At 42.4% G+C, this 14990-nt stretch overlaps 1 protein-coding gene across 10 annotated transcripts in view; it reads right to left on the bottom strand.

Annotated features, from left to right (window-relative positions):
• The window catches only part of KMT2C (lysine methyltransferase 2C), a 190043-nt gene that overhangs the window by 2361 nt on the left and 172692 nt on the right, over positions 1–14990 (bottom strand). For 9 of the 10 annotated variants that reach the window (XM_021387078.1, XM_021387082.1, XM_021387085.1 and 6 more), the window contains 4 exons: positions 14768–14922; positions 14323–14575; positions 13647–13786; positions 12062–12599 (listed from right to left, as the gene is read on the bottom strand). In XM_021387078.1, coding sequence (XP_021242753.1) covers positions 12474–12599; positions 13647–13786; positions 14323–14575; positions 14768–14922 — 674 coding nt within the window. In that variant the 3' untranslated portion in view covers positions 12062–12473. Of the gene's footprint in view, positions 1–151; positions 269–1119; positions 1289–1552; positions 1696–1885; positions 2023–3011; positions 4132–12061; positions 12600–13646; positions 13787–14322; positions 14576–14767; positions 14923–14990 lie in introns of those variants that run through there. The other variant, XM_021387086.1, reaches the window with a different exon arrangement.

Here is a 14990-nt window from a genome sequence, read left to right on the forward strand (position 1 = left end):
GAACTCAGGGGACCTGAGTCCTACACCTGCTGCAGTCATCAGAGAGCACTGTCTCCTCATGAGCCCTGAAACCAGACAGCATTTGTCTCGTTGTACGAGCATTTGAAGGGGGGAGGGGAGAGAAACAACAGTGAATGAACACCCCCAGTACCTGAGATTCATAAAGCTTCTCCTTCCTGTTTGCTACCTCGTTCCGGATAATAGTCCCGATGTACTCAATGACCATAGTGTGCTTTTCAATGTCTCTAGCAGCATATAAGCCCAGGCCCTACAAAAAAAATACGCTGTGAGTTAGAAACGTGTAACAGATTTACACTGACACTGCATTCCCCAAAACCGTTCCTGCAGAAAATCATGAGAGAAGTCAGTCACCCAGAAGAAGAAGGTAGCACAGGAAAACGGTGCAGATGAAGGATCCAGGTTTGCAGCAAATATTTAAGATGCAGTAAAACATACTTGGCTGCTGTCTAGTTAAGAAAGCAGGCTTCTCTTACACCTCTTACACGTTATAACTGACTGTGTGAAGACTACAGATTCACTGAAAATTAAAGTAGGCCTTCCTGGAATGAAGAAACAGAGTAGGAACACAACAGCACAGTTAAATCCAATCTAAAATAAATAATAACGATGCTTGTATGCAAAAAGATACATTCCAAAGTTTTTGCTGAACAGTCTGTGGAACAAACCCACAATTACATAACGCTCCCAAGAAAGCACTGCTTTCTGAATGCAGTGAAGTGCTGAACGCCTCCTGCAAGCCTCACTACGCTTCATTCAGCTTGCTTGGAGCGTGTCATACTTCCACTGTATATATTCATATAATTATTAGGTTTTATTAACCTTTAGAGAAATATGGTAAAAAAAAGACCTTGAAATAATGTAACTTGTTTTTTTCAGGTGACTACAACAAATCATTTTTTAAGATATTTACAATAATCAGTAAGATATCTTGCTTGAGAGTCTGTGCCGTGATTTGCCACATCCAGATCACCACATTTTGAGAAAGAGATTTGAAGGAGTTTTGCGACTGCTTCATTTCATTTCTTAACATAAAGCAAACACATCAAATAGAAGCACACATTCAGATTGGCACGGGAAGTTCCTAGAATGAGGACTGACCTGAATGCGAGAGCGAGCCAGGTACACGTTGGACTTCCACTCTGTTTTCATCTTCCGGTACTGGGAGGACTTGGAATGGACGAACTGCTTACTGTAAGGCGCGTTCAGCTCCCCCGTGACTGTGCTCTGAAATGACTTCGATGTGCTGGTGCTATTCAAGGTGTGAGGCCTGTAGGAGTTGGGCATGTAACAAGAAAAAATACAAGAAAAACTGAAGATTCCTCCGAAGGCAGCCACGACAGCAATGCAAAATTCTTTGAGACGCACACACATTTAAAGCCAGCTAGCAGAGACAACACAGCAACTCCTTCGATTTGGGCATGCACATACACAGCCAAGGACAACAGGGTTTGTAAGCAGCAGACGAAAGCACAAATAACCCTAAGCAGCCTATAAACCCTGGGCTGTACTATGTGAAATTAAAACAAAATACCTTAACACAAACCTCTTGACATGGGTACTCATTTTAGGCTCGGCACGGGCACAGCCCGTGGGGTTGATGGCAAGAGGAAGTTCCATTAAGGGGTTTCGGCCATAGCGGAAAGTATAGTTCTCACAGGCCTCAACCCCTGGGAGCTGCAAGAAAACACAGACAAAAAAAAAAAAAAGAAAATCCGAGTAAATTATGTGTTAATGGCACGTCACCAAATATTCACTTCTCCTCCTGCTCCCTTTCTCGTGTGTGTGTGTGTGTGTGTGTGTGTGTGTGTGTGTGGCAGCCAACACGTCAGGGTGCCCAACGCGGGCCGTGGCCACGAGCACTCACCGACTCCGCGATCCTCGCCACCGCAGACACCGTCAAACCAAAGAGGTCCTCGCCCTTCAGGTAGCCAGGGAACAGCTGGAGCATTTCTGACTCTTTCCTAACTGAAGCAACGGGCTCCAGGATTTTATCCCACACACCTACACGACCACATGGGAAAGAATGACAAGGATCAAAAAAATAAAAAGAAGTCTGTTGTACTGGTTTTAAAACTGGTGTTGGAAGATAGCTGGAACCGGGAATTGACACTGAAAAGGCATTTTGCCATTGGTTGTATGAAAGAGCAGTGTTTCGAAAGCAAAATGGAGAATGGTTTGAGATGTGCTGGTTTGTCTTGAACAAACTCCAAACCGGCACAGCGTTTCTGCTGCACCCTTCTTGGGAACAGAGCTGGGAAACCTTCAGTCCCCTGCCAGTATTACTCTACATTTCTCTTCAGGGAACTGTGGGCTTTCTGAAGTGACAGAAGAGATTCTCCTTAGCAAACCTGCACAAGGTAGAATTTTCTAAAGGTCAGCTATTACAGTCAGCACTTCATTTTATGTAGGCAGTTCTGTAGGCTACAGAGTGTAGGCCTCAGTGTATCAGTACCCATGGCACAAAGTGGTTAAAACCCAAAGCAACGCAGGCCAAGTCCCATGTCCCTAAGACCTGCTCCATATGCTTGTCCTCCCACGGACTGCACTGTTCCTCACCCCAGCAGAGGCAATGCTCCTGGCTCTGAGAGTGACTTGGTCACCTCACGGTCCCTTTGTCGCCTATAAAGTTCAGCACAACTGATCTGAAGAGACCTGTGTAGCAATATCGTATTTAAGCAGTCACCTGTCGTGAAAGAAAACTTGCGCTAACATTCTTACTGTCAACCTTGAGAGTCCTGTGAACCTGGCACAAATGTTTTACGTGTAGCTTGTACGATTTCATCAAAGGTGCTGTCAGCCCCTGTTAAATGGTTTTGTTAGTGTTAATTTAAGAAAGGACCCCAGAAGCTCACTACAAACATCACATTGCAATTTCTGAAGGAGAGCAGCGTCTGCAAAATTTGCCTGAAACATTTATGAGACGCGTGGCAAGTATCAGGAGTAACAAACAGCGAATGCAAAAAGTCATGACGTTAGCAGGCGGGATTTACCTTTTGGCGTTGTGTCAGTAAGAACCAGATCTTCGTGGCCTTGCTCCACAACCTTGATGACAAACAGCGGGAGCCCGTCCTTCTCCTCAATGGAACAGAGGTAGCGACAGCGCCGGTTGGCGTACCTCATGCTCCAGTACAGCCGGCTGGCCTCGTAACCCACAGGGAAGAGCGCTTTGGAGGAGTGAAACGCCTGCATCTGCTGCGGGAGCAGCTGACCCACGGCGTGGAAAATCAGGCTCCCCACCCGGAAAGTGTGGTCGCGCTCTCCCCGCTGCACTATGCTAGCGATCTGCCGCACCTCGTCGCGCTGCACATAGACCCTCCTGAAGACTGCAAAGTAACTAAGTTCTTGCTCGTGAGTTCCCTTTGGTTTGTGCATGGGGCAAAGCATGGTCTTGTCTTTAAAAAACATGCATTGTGCTTTAATGGCACAGGTAAAGTGATAAATATTGGTGCACCTTAACCTGTGACAACCGCTGGTGGCACCCATTTTGTGACAGAACATGCATTTCATTTGCAAGCCTCTTCGCAGGGCTAGTTCCACGTTTATTAAGGCACCAGCTTGCGTCTCGTAGACTTCTGTAGACCAAAGAGCACAGTTCAAATGGACCCAAAGGTCTAAATCCAGGTTAAGAAGCCTTGCTGGTCCATCGGTTAACCCATCACCTTCCTCATGACAGAAGCAACATTTTCTGTAGTCTTTAGGCACTGGGTCTGGTTTAAGGGTCGTGCCCAATTTCTTAAGAAATTCATCTATTTCTTCGTCACAAGGAGGTTTGAATGATCCTTTAGGAATCACAATCTGAATGCTCCACTTCTTCCACTTCATTCCTTTCCATTTCTTACTCGGAGGCCGACAGTCATCAAGGCTGCTGTGTATTGCTTTTAATTTAGGTTTTAGTTTCACCGTCACCTTAAGCTCATCTGGTTTCGCCTCTACCTTGGCTGCTTCAAATGCAGGGGGAAAAATGATTGGGGGTGAGGATGACGGGGACACTTTTTCCTGCAGCTGAGGCAGACAGTGGACATCCAAAGTGGAGATGTTGTTGCTGTACTGATGGAATGCTTTAGGCGGCCTCTCCTTCATCGGTGACTGTGGCAAAGATGGAACCGACTCCTGGAAAACCAACAGAAAACTCTCAAGAAAAAAAAATCCCGCAGCATTAAATTGCTCTTGAAAACTTTCAGGTCAGAACAGAACTGAAAAAGCTACTGAGAATGCCTAAAATTGCGACGCAGCAACAGGGAAAGAAATCATCTTTACCTGTTTTATCACAACTTGTGCTGGGATACAGAGCACTAAAGTCCTTCCAGTCAACCCAGAGCATGGCACCCTTCAATTCTTAACACGAAACACAAATAATCCTGCACACGGGTTTTGAATGAAATACTAATCAAATGCCCTGGGGCAATGGAACTGAGAGAGTTTATTTTTAGGAAGTGTAGTTATGACAAAAACAACTAAAAATATGGGTCACAGAATTAATCTAAAGAATAAGAAACTTGTTATTTGTTAGAAGGGAAAGCAGAGAATTAATTCCATGTATTTTCCTGAAAACAAGAGACAAGGAAATTCCTGCAGGGCTCTAGATTAGTCATATACCTCGAGGTCTTAGCAATTCAGTTATAGCAAACAAGAATTAAACCTGCAGAGATTTGTTAAAAAAAAAAAAAAAAGAAATAAAGAACAAGGAGAACAACAGAAGTTTAGATTAGAAGTGCTTCATGTGGTTTGTGTAATTAATCTTGAAAGAATAAATGAAAGGATTAAGAGGCTGAACATGACATTTAATTAACTTAATTATGTATGTGGTGCTGCACTTGTGCAAGCATGTGGATGCAAACACATTTATCTTCTCATCCAGTGTTTTTTTTTTTTTTTCCTTCTAAAAAAGTAAGAAAGATGCATCTGAAGGAAGGCTGCATATTCTACAGCAAACACGAGGCTGGCTATGTGGGGAGTCATTACCTAGGTAATGCAGGCTTGAACTACAAAAAGCAGAAACCAAGTTAGTTAAAAGAAGCACTCTTAAAACGTCTCTTTTGAGAATCTACTTGAAGGTCTAACTAAGCTTATAGTGGCACCTCAACCAGAGATGTTCCGTCACACCTCTCTGGTAGTCAGAAAGTTCTGTAAATACAAATCCTACTTCACTCTGCTGGTTCAAAATTTCAATGTCTGAATAGAGAATAATTAATTTATGAAACCTCCAGAACAAAGTAAAGCATCCCCCACCCCATTTCTGCTCACTAGGGCCTACCAGCATTTGATACTTACTTTGTTCTCTGAGTTTTTTGCTTGCACAGCTGCTGAATAGAGAACAAAGCAGTTGTTGCTACAGAATACGATGTCCTTCATTTTATCAGACCCGTCTTGGGAATCCTGGGGATCAAACAAGGAAGATCATCAGAAGTGCATTTTAATACCACTTTTCACATACTAATTGCGATGAAATAAGTCTTCCAATCTGGCTAGAAACTGCCCACCTTTTTATTTGTAGAACATTTGTGAAATAACGAGTGCTACTGTGATATAAATACTTATTTGACAGATCAAACATTAACACCACCTACAACCTTGTTCTTCAGTACTTCTTCACAGAAATTTACTTTTCTGCCTTTAACAGAAGTTTAACAATCAAAACAAATACCATGCACCCATCTGCTCCACAGGCACGGCTGCAGAATAAAAACCCATCTTCTTTTATCTTTAAGATGGGAAAAGAATGTCTCATTTTACGCTAGTCAGAGACAGTTTGTAAAGTTTTTATCTATTGACCCATCTGCAAAGCATTACTGGGAATTCCATCTTCTTCTGACTACATGAGCCCATTAATTTTATATATAAATTCTGGCTGCATACCTTTGTTGCATAGTCATCTCAATCTTACTCAAAAAAAGAGCACTGGTACTTTTTAAATGAATGACAGTTCCCTGCACAAATACTCCACATTTGACTATGAGCCTAAGGAGCAGCTTGGGATTCCGTTTACACAATAAACAACGTAAAATATGAGACACTGAGACTGAAATCTGCTGCTTGTTCAGAGAGAGTAAAAGTATTCCAGCTCTTCTAGTAAATTCTGAAGTGGCAGAGTGGTGCTGCCTTCCACATAGGCTCTTTTTGAATTCTTACGATCCCTGAAGCGGTCGCAGAAAGAGAATAGCAGAGTAATTTCAGAGGTCACTGTTTATGGGACCTCTTCTGTGAAATATAATGAGATACATTTGATGTAAGGAACTATTCTGACATTTCTTATTTGCACTACCTGTTCACTTGAATGTCCCATCCTCAATTAAGACTCACAGAAAAGGGAGAATATAAAGAAATTAGGAACTGGCATCAGTTGGCATGGTAAGCAGCAGTCTGTGTTGCCTTAATTTGGCTACTGACCATTACATGCAAGATACTCTACTTCCATTGCAGTACCTGTTTCAAGAAAGGCAGGTCTTTGAAGGACTTCCGCACACCGCTGCCAAGAACTACTACTTTGCAATGAGAGCACCATCGAGGCCTCAGTGCTGAGCTTTCTGCAATATTCTGACTATGATCCTTATAGCCAGCTATCCCTACGAAAGAGGTAAGTCTGTTAGATACCAGAACAGATCAAAGCAAACTTATGAGAAATCACAATATTCTCCAGTGGCTTAGAGGAGAAGAATCCTCCTGGATGGGGAGGAAAGCAAGCTTTAAATTCCTCCTGAAAGGCGATGGAAGGAGAGCTTTAAATGCAGTCCTGACGGGGAAATTGTTTAAATCAGATCAAATCACCTGTGTGAACAACAAGGCAATAATAAACTCCTGTATACGAAATGATTAACTAAAACAATGTGGGAATACATGCTTAAAAACTTGTGTCAACCAGCATAGTCACAACCTTCCAGAACAGTGTATTTAAAGACAGACTGCACAAAAATTAATAACATCGTGTAATACCGGAAGAAATATCTCACTGACAGTGACACGGGAAACATAATGGAAATCAGAGGTGGACCTACTATGCTGTTAAGAGAATCAGCTGTTTAACTCGCTACCACGGATGCATAAGGCTGACATGCGTTAATACTGACTCAATTAAAATGGAGAAGAATTAATGCCTGCTCACCGTTGCTGTTGGCAGCAAATGGCACGTTGGGCTGCTTCAGCCCGTAAGACCCCGCGATCCTGGCAGGAGCCATGGATCCTGCCTGAGGCCCCTGGAGCAGCAAGTGCTGCCGGTACTCCGCAGATGGGTTCACCCTGTGACTGCCGACCGCTGCCATGGAGGATGGGACGTCCGGAGCGTTACTGACCTCGTAACTGTTGGGAATTCGGACGTGCAGCAAATTGGAGAACGCTGCTACGACGTTGCTAATATTCTAAAAGCAATAATAAAAACACACCTTTGTTTTTATCAGGCAGACAGGAAGGCAGAAATAGCATGAGTCATTAGAAGGCTACAATAGCCGTTTTTATTTTACTGTGCTGTAACTCCTTTCACATCCACCATTTAAAGAGTATATTAACTTCTGCTGTATCTTATGCGCCTAACACAGGCTTCTTTCTCTTACCTCAGCAGCTGTGGGATGTAACGTAATTGCTACAGAAATAAGGCCAGATTTGGGACCATTCTGGGGTGGTCCAAGCTGAGAGGCAAAGAAGGCAGAACCAGGTAATGCTCCTGAACCAGGTTCTGCCTTGATGTAATTCCTTTTGGCTTCTGAACCTGAAATTAAAACCAAATACACCAGGTTAATCGTACATGCAGGTACGATGCAAAAAAGAAAAAAAAGTCTGTTTCTAATCAGACTAATCAATACAGTTTCTAATCTTGGAGGGCGACCAAGATGATCAGAGGGCTGGAGCACCTCTCCTATGAGGAAAGGTTGAGGGAACTGGGCTTGTTTAGTTTGGAGAAGAGAAGGCTCTGAGGAGACCTCATTGTGGCCTTCCAATACTTGAAGGGAGCATACAAACAGGAGGGGGATCGATTGTTTGTGAGGGTGGATAGCGATAGGACAAGGGGGAATGGTTTTAAGCTGAGATAGGGGAGATTTAGGTTAGATATTAGGAGGAAGTTTGTCACTCAGAGGGTGGTGACGCACTGGAACAGGTTGCCCAGGGAGGTTGTGGACGCCCCGTCCCTGGAGGCATTCAAGGCCAGGCTGGACGTGGCTCTGGGCAGCCTGGTCTAGTGGTTGGCGACCCTGCACTTGGCAGGGGGGTTGAGACTCGATGATCTTTGAGGTCCTTTTCAACCCAAGCCATTCTATGATTCTATGATTCTATGACAATCGTTCATTCTGCTGCAGTCTCACCTTTTCCAGTACTGCTAGGTAGGATGGGAATGATGGGAGATGGTACAGGTTCTGGGTTCTCCTCCTTTACAACTGACAAGTCTGGATACCTACTTATTTCCATTCCCACCACACTTTCAGGAGAGGAAGACGGAACAAAGCTGTCAGGAGTGTCCCTGTCCTCACAGTGATCTTGAACCCTGGAACAAAACCCAAAAAAGCTGTTTTGGAAATGGCCAAAAAACCTCTGTGAGCCAGTAATATAAATCATGACAGGGAGCTACCATGCTACTCGTTCCATACATTCTCGTATGGAATGTAATTAGGTGGTAGGTACTAAGTCTGGCTAATACCCCACTGCACAAGATGAGTTACTGGGAAAGACATGTAAAGGAAAAGAGAGGCAATGGCAATGCCCTGGCTCTTTTACAGAACTCTGTTCCCCATGGTTCCATGTACCTGAGTAAAAATCAGTATTTAATACTTAAAATGTTCTGGTTTAACCGAATTCACTTGTCCATTCCTTCCTCATACAACCAAATTTAGCTAGGTAGGTGAAAGGGAGGAAAAAGGCAAGATCTTTGTGGGGAGGCTCGTGTTCTAGCAGGAATTTCTCATGGCAGCAGGAACTGTTAGCACCAGCAGGGGAGTTTTCAGGCTGTCTGACACTTGCACCATACTGCTGTCATCACTACGTTTCTTCAGGAAAAATACAGTTTTCTTTCACATTTAATAGAGCAAGGTAAAGGATTCTTGGTAGCTGAACAGGATACTGAGTCTAACAATGGCAGAAGTCCCCGTTTTCACTTTGCTGCTCTCTCACATGTGGAATGCTAAGAGTTAACTGGAGCTAATGATTCTGCTGTGTTCTCTGCACTGTGTGGCCACGCACAACGGATCTTGTTTCTTCACACCTTCACAGTCTCATCTCCTTACTGAAAGATCACAGAATCTGTTCCACATATGGTATTTAAAGATGTCAGGGAAAACCTACCTTAACTCCTCCTGATTGTTGTGAGGTGGTGTTGGAAGGGAAGCAGGAACATCCACAGTTTTAGGGCCCTGAGCCATTGCTCTTGCTAATAAATCATCTTGTGGTCTGAAAGGCAACTGGAACTGCTTTGGTCCCAGAGCTTTGGTAACTAAAATCAGAGAAACACAGCACAATGAAACATCTGTACAGCTCTCCTTATTGATTTTCATTCTGGGAACCATGCTGGTGGCTCCAGATACAACCAAAGCATTAACAGCAGATGGTAACACTGCTTTCATCCACTTGTAGTTCAGAAATTTTTGCCTGTTCATGATTTATCCCCACACTTTAAAAAAAAAAAAGGCTAGAAATTTGTAGTGGACATTACAAAGTTGACTTTGAACTTTTCCATTTCTTAAGAGTGCTTCGAGCTCCCAACATGATTTCAAAAGGGAAAGGAAAAAGCTTATCAGTTGACATGACACTGGGGTAAAACAAAACTGGGTAATGGTGATTACAACCTTAAAAAGAAGCTGGGCATACTGCTCGTGTAAAAGAAAACTACAGCACCTGAGAAACATGGCAGCTATCTATTTTGTAGTTTGCTACAAAGTTGACTCAGCTATAAGGTAAACAATATGCATTAGCCTTACCATCATGGCCTCCCAACATACCAGCCTTGCCAGCAAGCTCTTCGGTGGTTGCAAAGCCATTTACCAACTTCTGGCATGCCACAGGAGGGGGTGTGGGTGGAAGAGAGGCTGGGGGCGTTGGAGGATTGCTCAGGTTGTTCTGCTGCAGGAGAGTAAAGAACTGTACGTTAGCCACGAAGCACAGCATGAAAACTTGTTGTGTTCTACTACTAGATACTGTAACCCACTCCCTTATTATTACATGCAGAGGTACCTCTGATAGTGACAGTTAATTTGGAAATATGCGACTAAACACGTGGAAGTTACCTGCTATAAAAGACACAGCGTTTTCTTTCTATCAATGATACCATCAGAGAAATAAAATTTCCATGAGAAGTGTATTTTCCTGATAGAATGTACAGCTAAATTATTTACACAGAAGCATCAAGAGCATTTCTAGGAACTCCCTGGGAGCCTCAACAAGTTCCTACAGTTTAAGTAAAGATCTGATCTAAAGATTGAGAGAGCAATTCCGCGGTGACTCTCCATCACAAGAAATAAATTATCTTAACCATTTTTCACTAAAAAGGAAGTTTCCTCCCATTAGTACAGGACGAGCTTCCACTGAAGTAGTTACCATGGAGAAGCTTACTTTGCAAGTTCATACTCCAAGCTATTTCTCGCTAGCTTACTTAATTGTCCATATTTTAAACCAAAATTAAGTACAAATTTCAATATCTACTCTTGTTGCAGACATGCATACAAAGCTAGGAAGTATTATCACTTTTGAACACAGCTGCCATATCTGCCAGGTCCCCTTCTCAGCATAGAGTAACCATTCTCAGGCTGGAGTAAATAAACACCCAGTATCAGATCTGATTCTCTGTCTGCTCTCTTGCTGCTATCCCAGTATGGCCATTCTGATCTCAGACTGAGTTTTCAATTCTGTGGATTATTTGCTCATCAGTAAACACCCTTTTAAAATTTTTTTTTACTCAGAGTTTTTAGTTAGAGCTTAGCAGACAAATGAGAAAAGTCTATTTCCCATTTAATTCACATTAAGAAATGCTTTAGTGCTTTCAATGACTTTGCAGAGTACTGGGAATTCAGCCTTTTCTGCTCCATAAATCTGTAATTATGATTTTCACTATTTAGCATCCATTTGTAAGTGGAATACTTGCACATTTGAACCTGTTTACAACAGTTTCTGGAACTGATTTCAACTTTCAATCAAAACAATGCCTGTTTCAACACCGATCAGTCTATCTAGTCTAACAACAGGAGATGATTTTCTTCTGGCTGCACGAATCTAACCAACTCGCAGCAATAACTTAGTGAACTTTTCTCTCAGGGAGCCCACAGCAGAATTCCAGATTGAAGCTGTACCTTGTATATGAGCTGGGAGTAGTAATCTGAAGCCCCATCAAGGGTAGCGCTACCAAAACTTCCTACAAGTCGATTTCCAGCATTTAGCTGGCCACTGCCATAGGGAAGAAAGTGTGCAAAGCTCACTCCAATTATTGGTTCCATCAAAGGTAGGAGAGAAAGCTGCTACATTGAAGGTAAAGAAAAAAGGTAGAAATTAGTCTAACTACAAAACAGAAGCATCACAGACATCCAGTCGTTAGTAGTTTCTATTATTTTAAGAGAATTTACCCACTATCAGACAATTGTCACAAACTCTGGCCCCTCTCCTTTGTCAGGAATCAACCAACCATGGATTGGTTCAGGTTGGAAACGACCTTTGAGACCATGTAGTTCCAGCCCCCCCTGTCAGATGGTCCCCAGCCCAGGGGAGCCACAGCTCCCAGCTCTCTGGCAGCTCAGCAAGGGCAGCTGCCAAAGCAGGCNTAGAAGTGCTTCATGTGGTTTGTGTAATTAATCTTGAAAGAATAAATGAAAGGATTAAGAGGCTGAACATGACATTTAATTAACTTAATTATGTAATAGCAAACAAGAATTAAACCTGCGAGATTTGTTAAAAAAAAAAAAAAAAAGAAATAAAGAACAAGGAGAACAACAGAAGTTTAGATTAGAAGTGCTTCATGTGGTTTGTGTAATTAATCTTGAAAGAATAAATGAAAGGATTAAGAGGCTGAACATGACATTTAATTAACTTAATTATGTATGTGGTGCTGCACTTGTGCAAGCATGTGGATGCAAACACATTTATCTTCTCATCCAGTGTTTTTTTTTTTTTTTCCTTCTAAAAAAGTAAGAAAGATGCATCTGAAGGAAGGCTGCATATTCTACAGCAAACACGAGGCTGGCTATGTGGGGAGTCATTACCTAGGTAATGCAGGCTTGAACTACAAAAAGCAGAAACCAAGTTAGTTAAAAGAAGCACTCTTAAAACGTCTCTTTTGAGAATCTACTTGAAGGTCTAACTAAGCTTGTAGTGGCACCTCAACCAGAGATGTTCCGTCACACCTCTCTGGTAGACAGAAAGTTCTGTAAATACAAATCCTACTTCACTCTGCTGGTTCAAAATTTCAATGTCTGAATAGAGAATAATTAATTTATGAAACCTCCAGAACAAAGTAAAGCATCCCCCACCCCATTTCTGCTCACTAGGGCCTACCAGCATTTGATACTTACTTTGTTCTCTGAGTTTTTTGCTTGCACAGCTGCTGAATAGAGAACAAAGCAGTTGTTGCTACAGAATACGATGTCCTTCATTTTATCAGACCCGTCTTGGGAATCCTGGGGATCAAACAAGGAAGATTATCAGAAGTGCATTTTAATACCACTTTTCACATACTAATTGCGATGAAATAAGTCTTCCAATCTGGCTAGAAACTGCCCACCTTTTTATTTGTAGAACATTTGTGAAATAACGAGTGCTACTGTGATATAAATACTTATTTGACAGATCAAACATTAACACCACCTACAACCTTGTTCTTCAGTACTTCTTCACAGAAATTTACTTTTCTGCCTTTAACAGAAGTTTAACAATCAAAACAAATACCATGCACCCATCTGCTCCACAGGCACGGCTGCAGAATAAAAACCCATCTTCTTTTATCTTTAAGATGGGAAAAGAATGTCTCATTTTACGCTAGTCAGAGACAGTTTGTAAAGTTTTTATCCATTGACCCATCTGCAAAGCATTACTGGGAATTCCATCTTCTTCTGACTACATGAGCCCATTAATTTTATATATAAATTCTGGCTGCATACCTTTGTTGCATAGTCATCTCAATCTTACTCAAAAAAAGAGCACTGGTACTTTTTAAATGAATGACAGTTCCCTGCACAAATACTCCACATTTGACTATGAGCCTAAGGAGCAGCTTGGGATTCCGTTTACACAATAAACAACGTAAAATATGAGACACTGAGACTGAAATCTGCTGCTTGTTCAGAGAGAGTAAAAGTATTCCAGCTCTTCTAGTAAATTCTGAAGTGGCAGAGTGGTGCTGCCTTACACATAGGCTCTTTTTGAATTCTTACGATCCCTGAAGCGGTCGCAGAAAGAGAATAGCAGAGTAATTTCAGAGGTCACTGTTTATGGGACCTCTTCTGTGAAATAGAATGAGATACATTTGATGTAAGGAACTATTCTGACATTTCTTATTTGCACTACCTGTTCACTTGAATGTCCCATCCTCAATTAAGACTCACAGAAAAGGGAGAATATAAAGAAATTAGGAACTGGCATCAGTTGGCATGGTAAGCAGCAGTCTGTGTTGCCTTAATTTGGCTACTGACCATTACATGCAAGATACTCTACTTCCATTGCAGTACCTGTTTCAAGAAAGGCAGGTCTTTGAAGGACTTCCGCACACCGCTGCCAAGAACTACTACTTTGCAATGAGAGCACCATCGAGGCCTCAGTGCTGAGCTTTCTGCAATATTCTGACTATGATCCTTATAGCCAGCTATCCCTACGAAAGAGGTAAGTCTGTTAGATACCAGAACAGATCAAAGCAAACTTATGAGAAATCACAATATTCTCCAGTGGCTTAGAGGAGAAGAATCCTCCTGGATGGGGAGGAAAGCAAGCTTTAAATTCCTCCTGAAAGGCGATGGAAGGAGAGCTTTAAATGCAGTCCTGACGGGGAAATTGTTTAAATCAGATCAAATCACCTGTGTGAACAACAAGGCAATAATAAACTCCTGTATACGAAATGATTAACTAAAACAATGTGGGAATACATGCTTAAAAACTTGTGTCAACCAGCATAGTCACAACCTTCCAGAACAGTGTATTTAAAGACAGACTGCACAAAAATTAATAACATCGTGTAATACCGGAAGAAATATCTCACTGACAGTGACACGGGAAACATAATGGAAATCAGAGGTGGACCTACTATGCTGTTAAGAGAATCAGCTGTTTAACTCGCTACCACGGATGCATAAGGCTGACATGCGTTAATACTGACTCAATTAAAATGGAGAAGAATTAATGCCTGCTCACCGTTGCTGTTGGCAGCAAATGGCACGTTGGGCTGCTTCAGCCCGTAAGACCCCGCGATCCTGGCAGGAGCCATGGATCCTGCCTGAGGCCCCTGGAGCAGCAAGTGCTGCCGGTACTCCGCAGATGGGTTCACCCTGTGACTGCCGACCGCTGCCATGGAGGATGGGACGTCCGGAGCGTTACTGACCTCGTAACTGTTGGGAATTCGGACGTGCAGCAAATTGGAGAACGCTGCTACGACGTTGCTAATGTTCTAAAAGCAATAATAAAAACACACCTTTGTTTTTATCAGACAGACAGGAAGGCAGAAATAGCATGAGTCATTAGAAGGCTACAATAGCCGTTTTTATTTTACTGTGCTGTAACTCCTTTCACATCCACCATTTAAAGAGTATTTTAACTTCTGCTGTATCTTATGCGCCTAACACAGGCTTCTTTCTCTTACCTCAGCAGCTGTGGGATGTAACGTAATTGCTACAGAAATAAGGCCAGATTTGGGACCATTCTGGGGTGGTCCAAGCTGAGAGGCAAAGAAGGCAGAACCAGGTAATGCTCCTGAACCAGGTTCTGCCTTGATGTAATTCCTTTTGGCTTCTGAACCTGAAATTAAAACCAAATACACCAGGTTAATCGTACATGCAGGTACGATGCAAAAAAGAAAAAAAAGT

The sequence above is a fragment of the Numida meleagris genome, chromosome 2 (genome assembly GCF_002078875.1).
Source record: "Numida meleagris isolate 19003 breed g44 Domestic line chromosome 2, NumMel1.0, whole genome shotgun sequence".
In the NCBI taxonomy this organism is placed as follows: Eukaryota; Metazoa; Chordata; class Aves; order Galliformes; family Numididae; genus Numida; species Numida meleagris.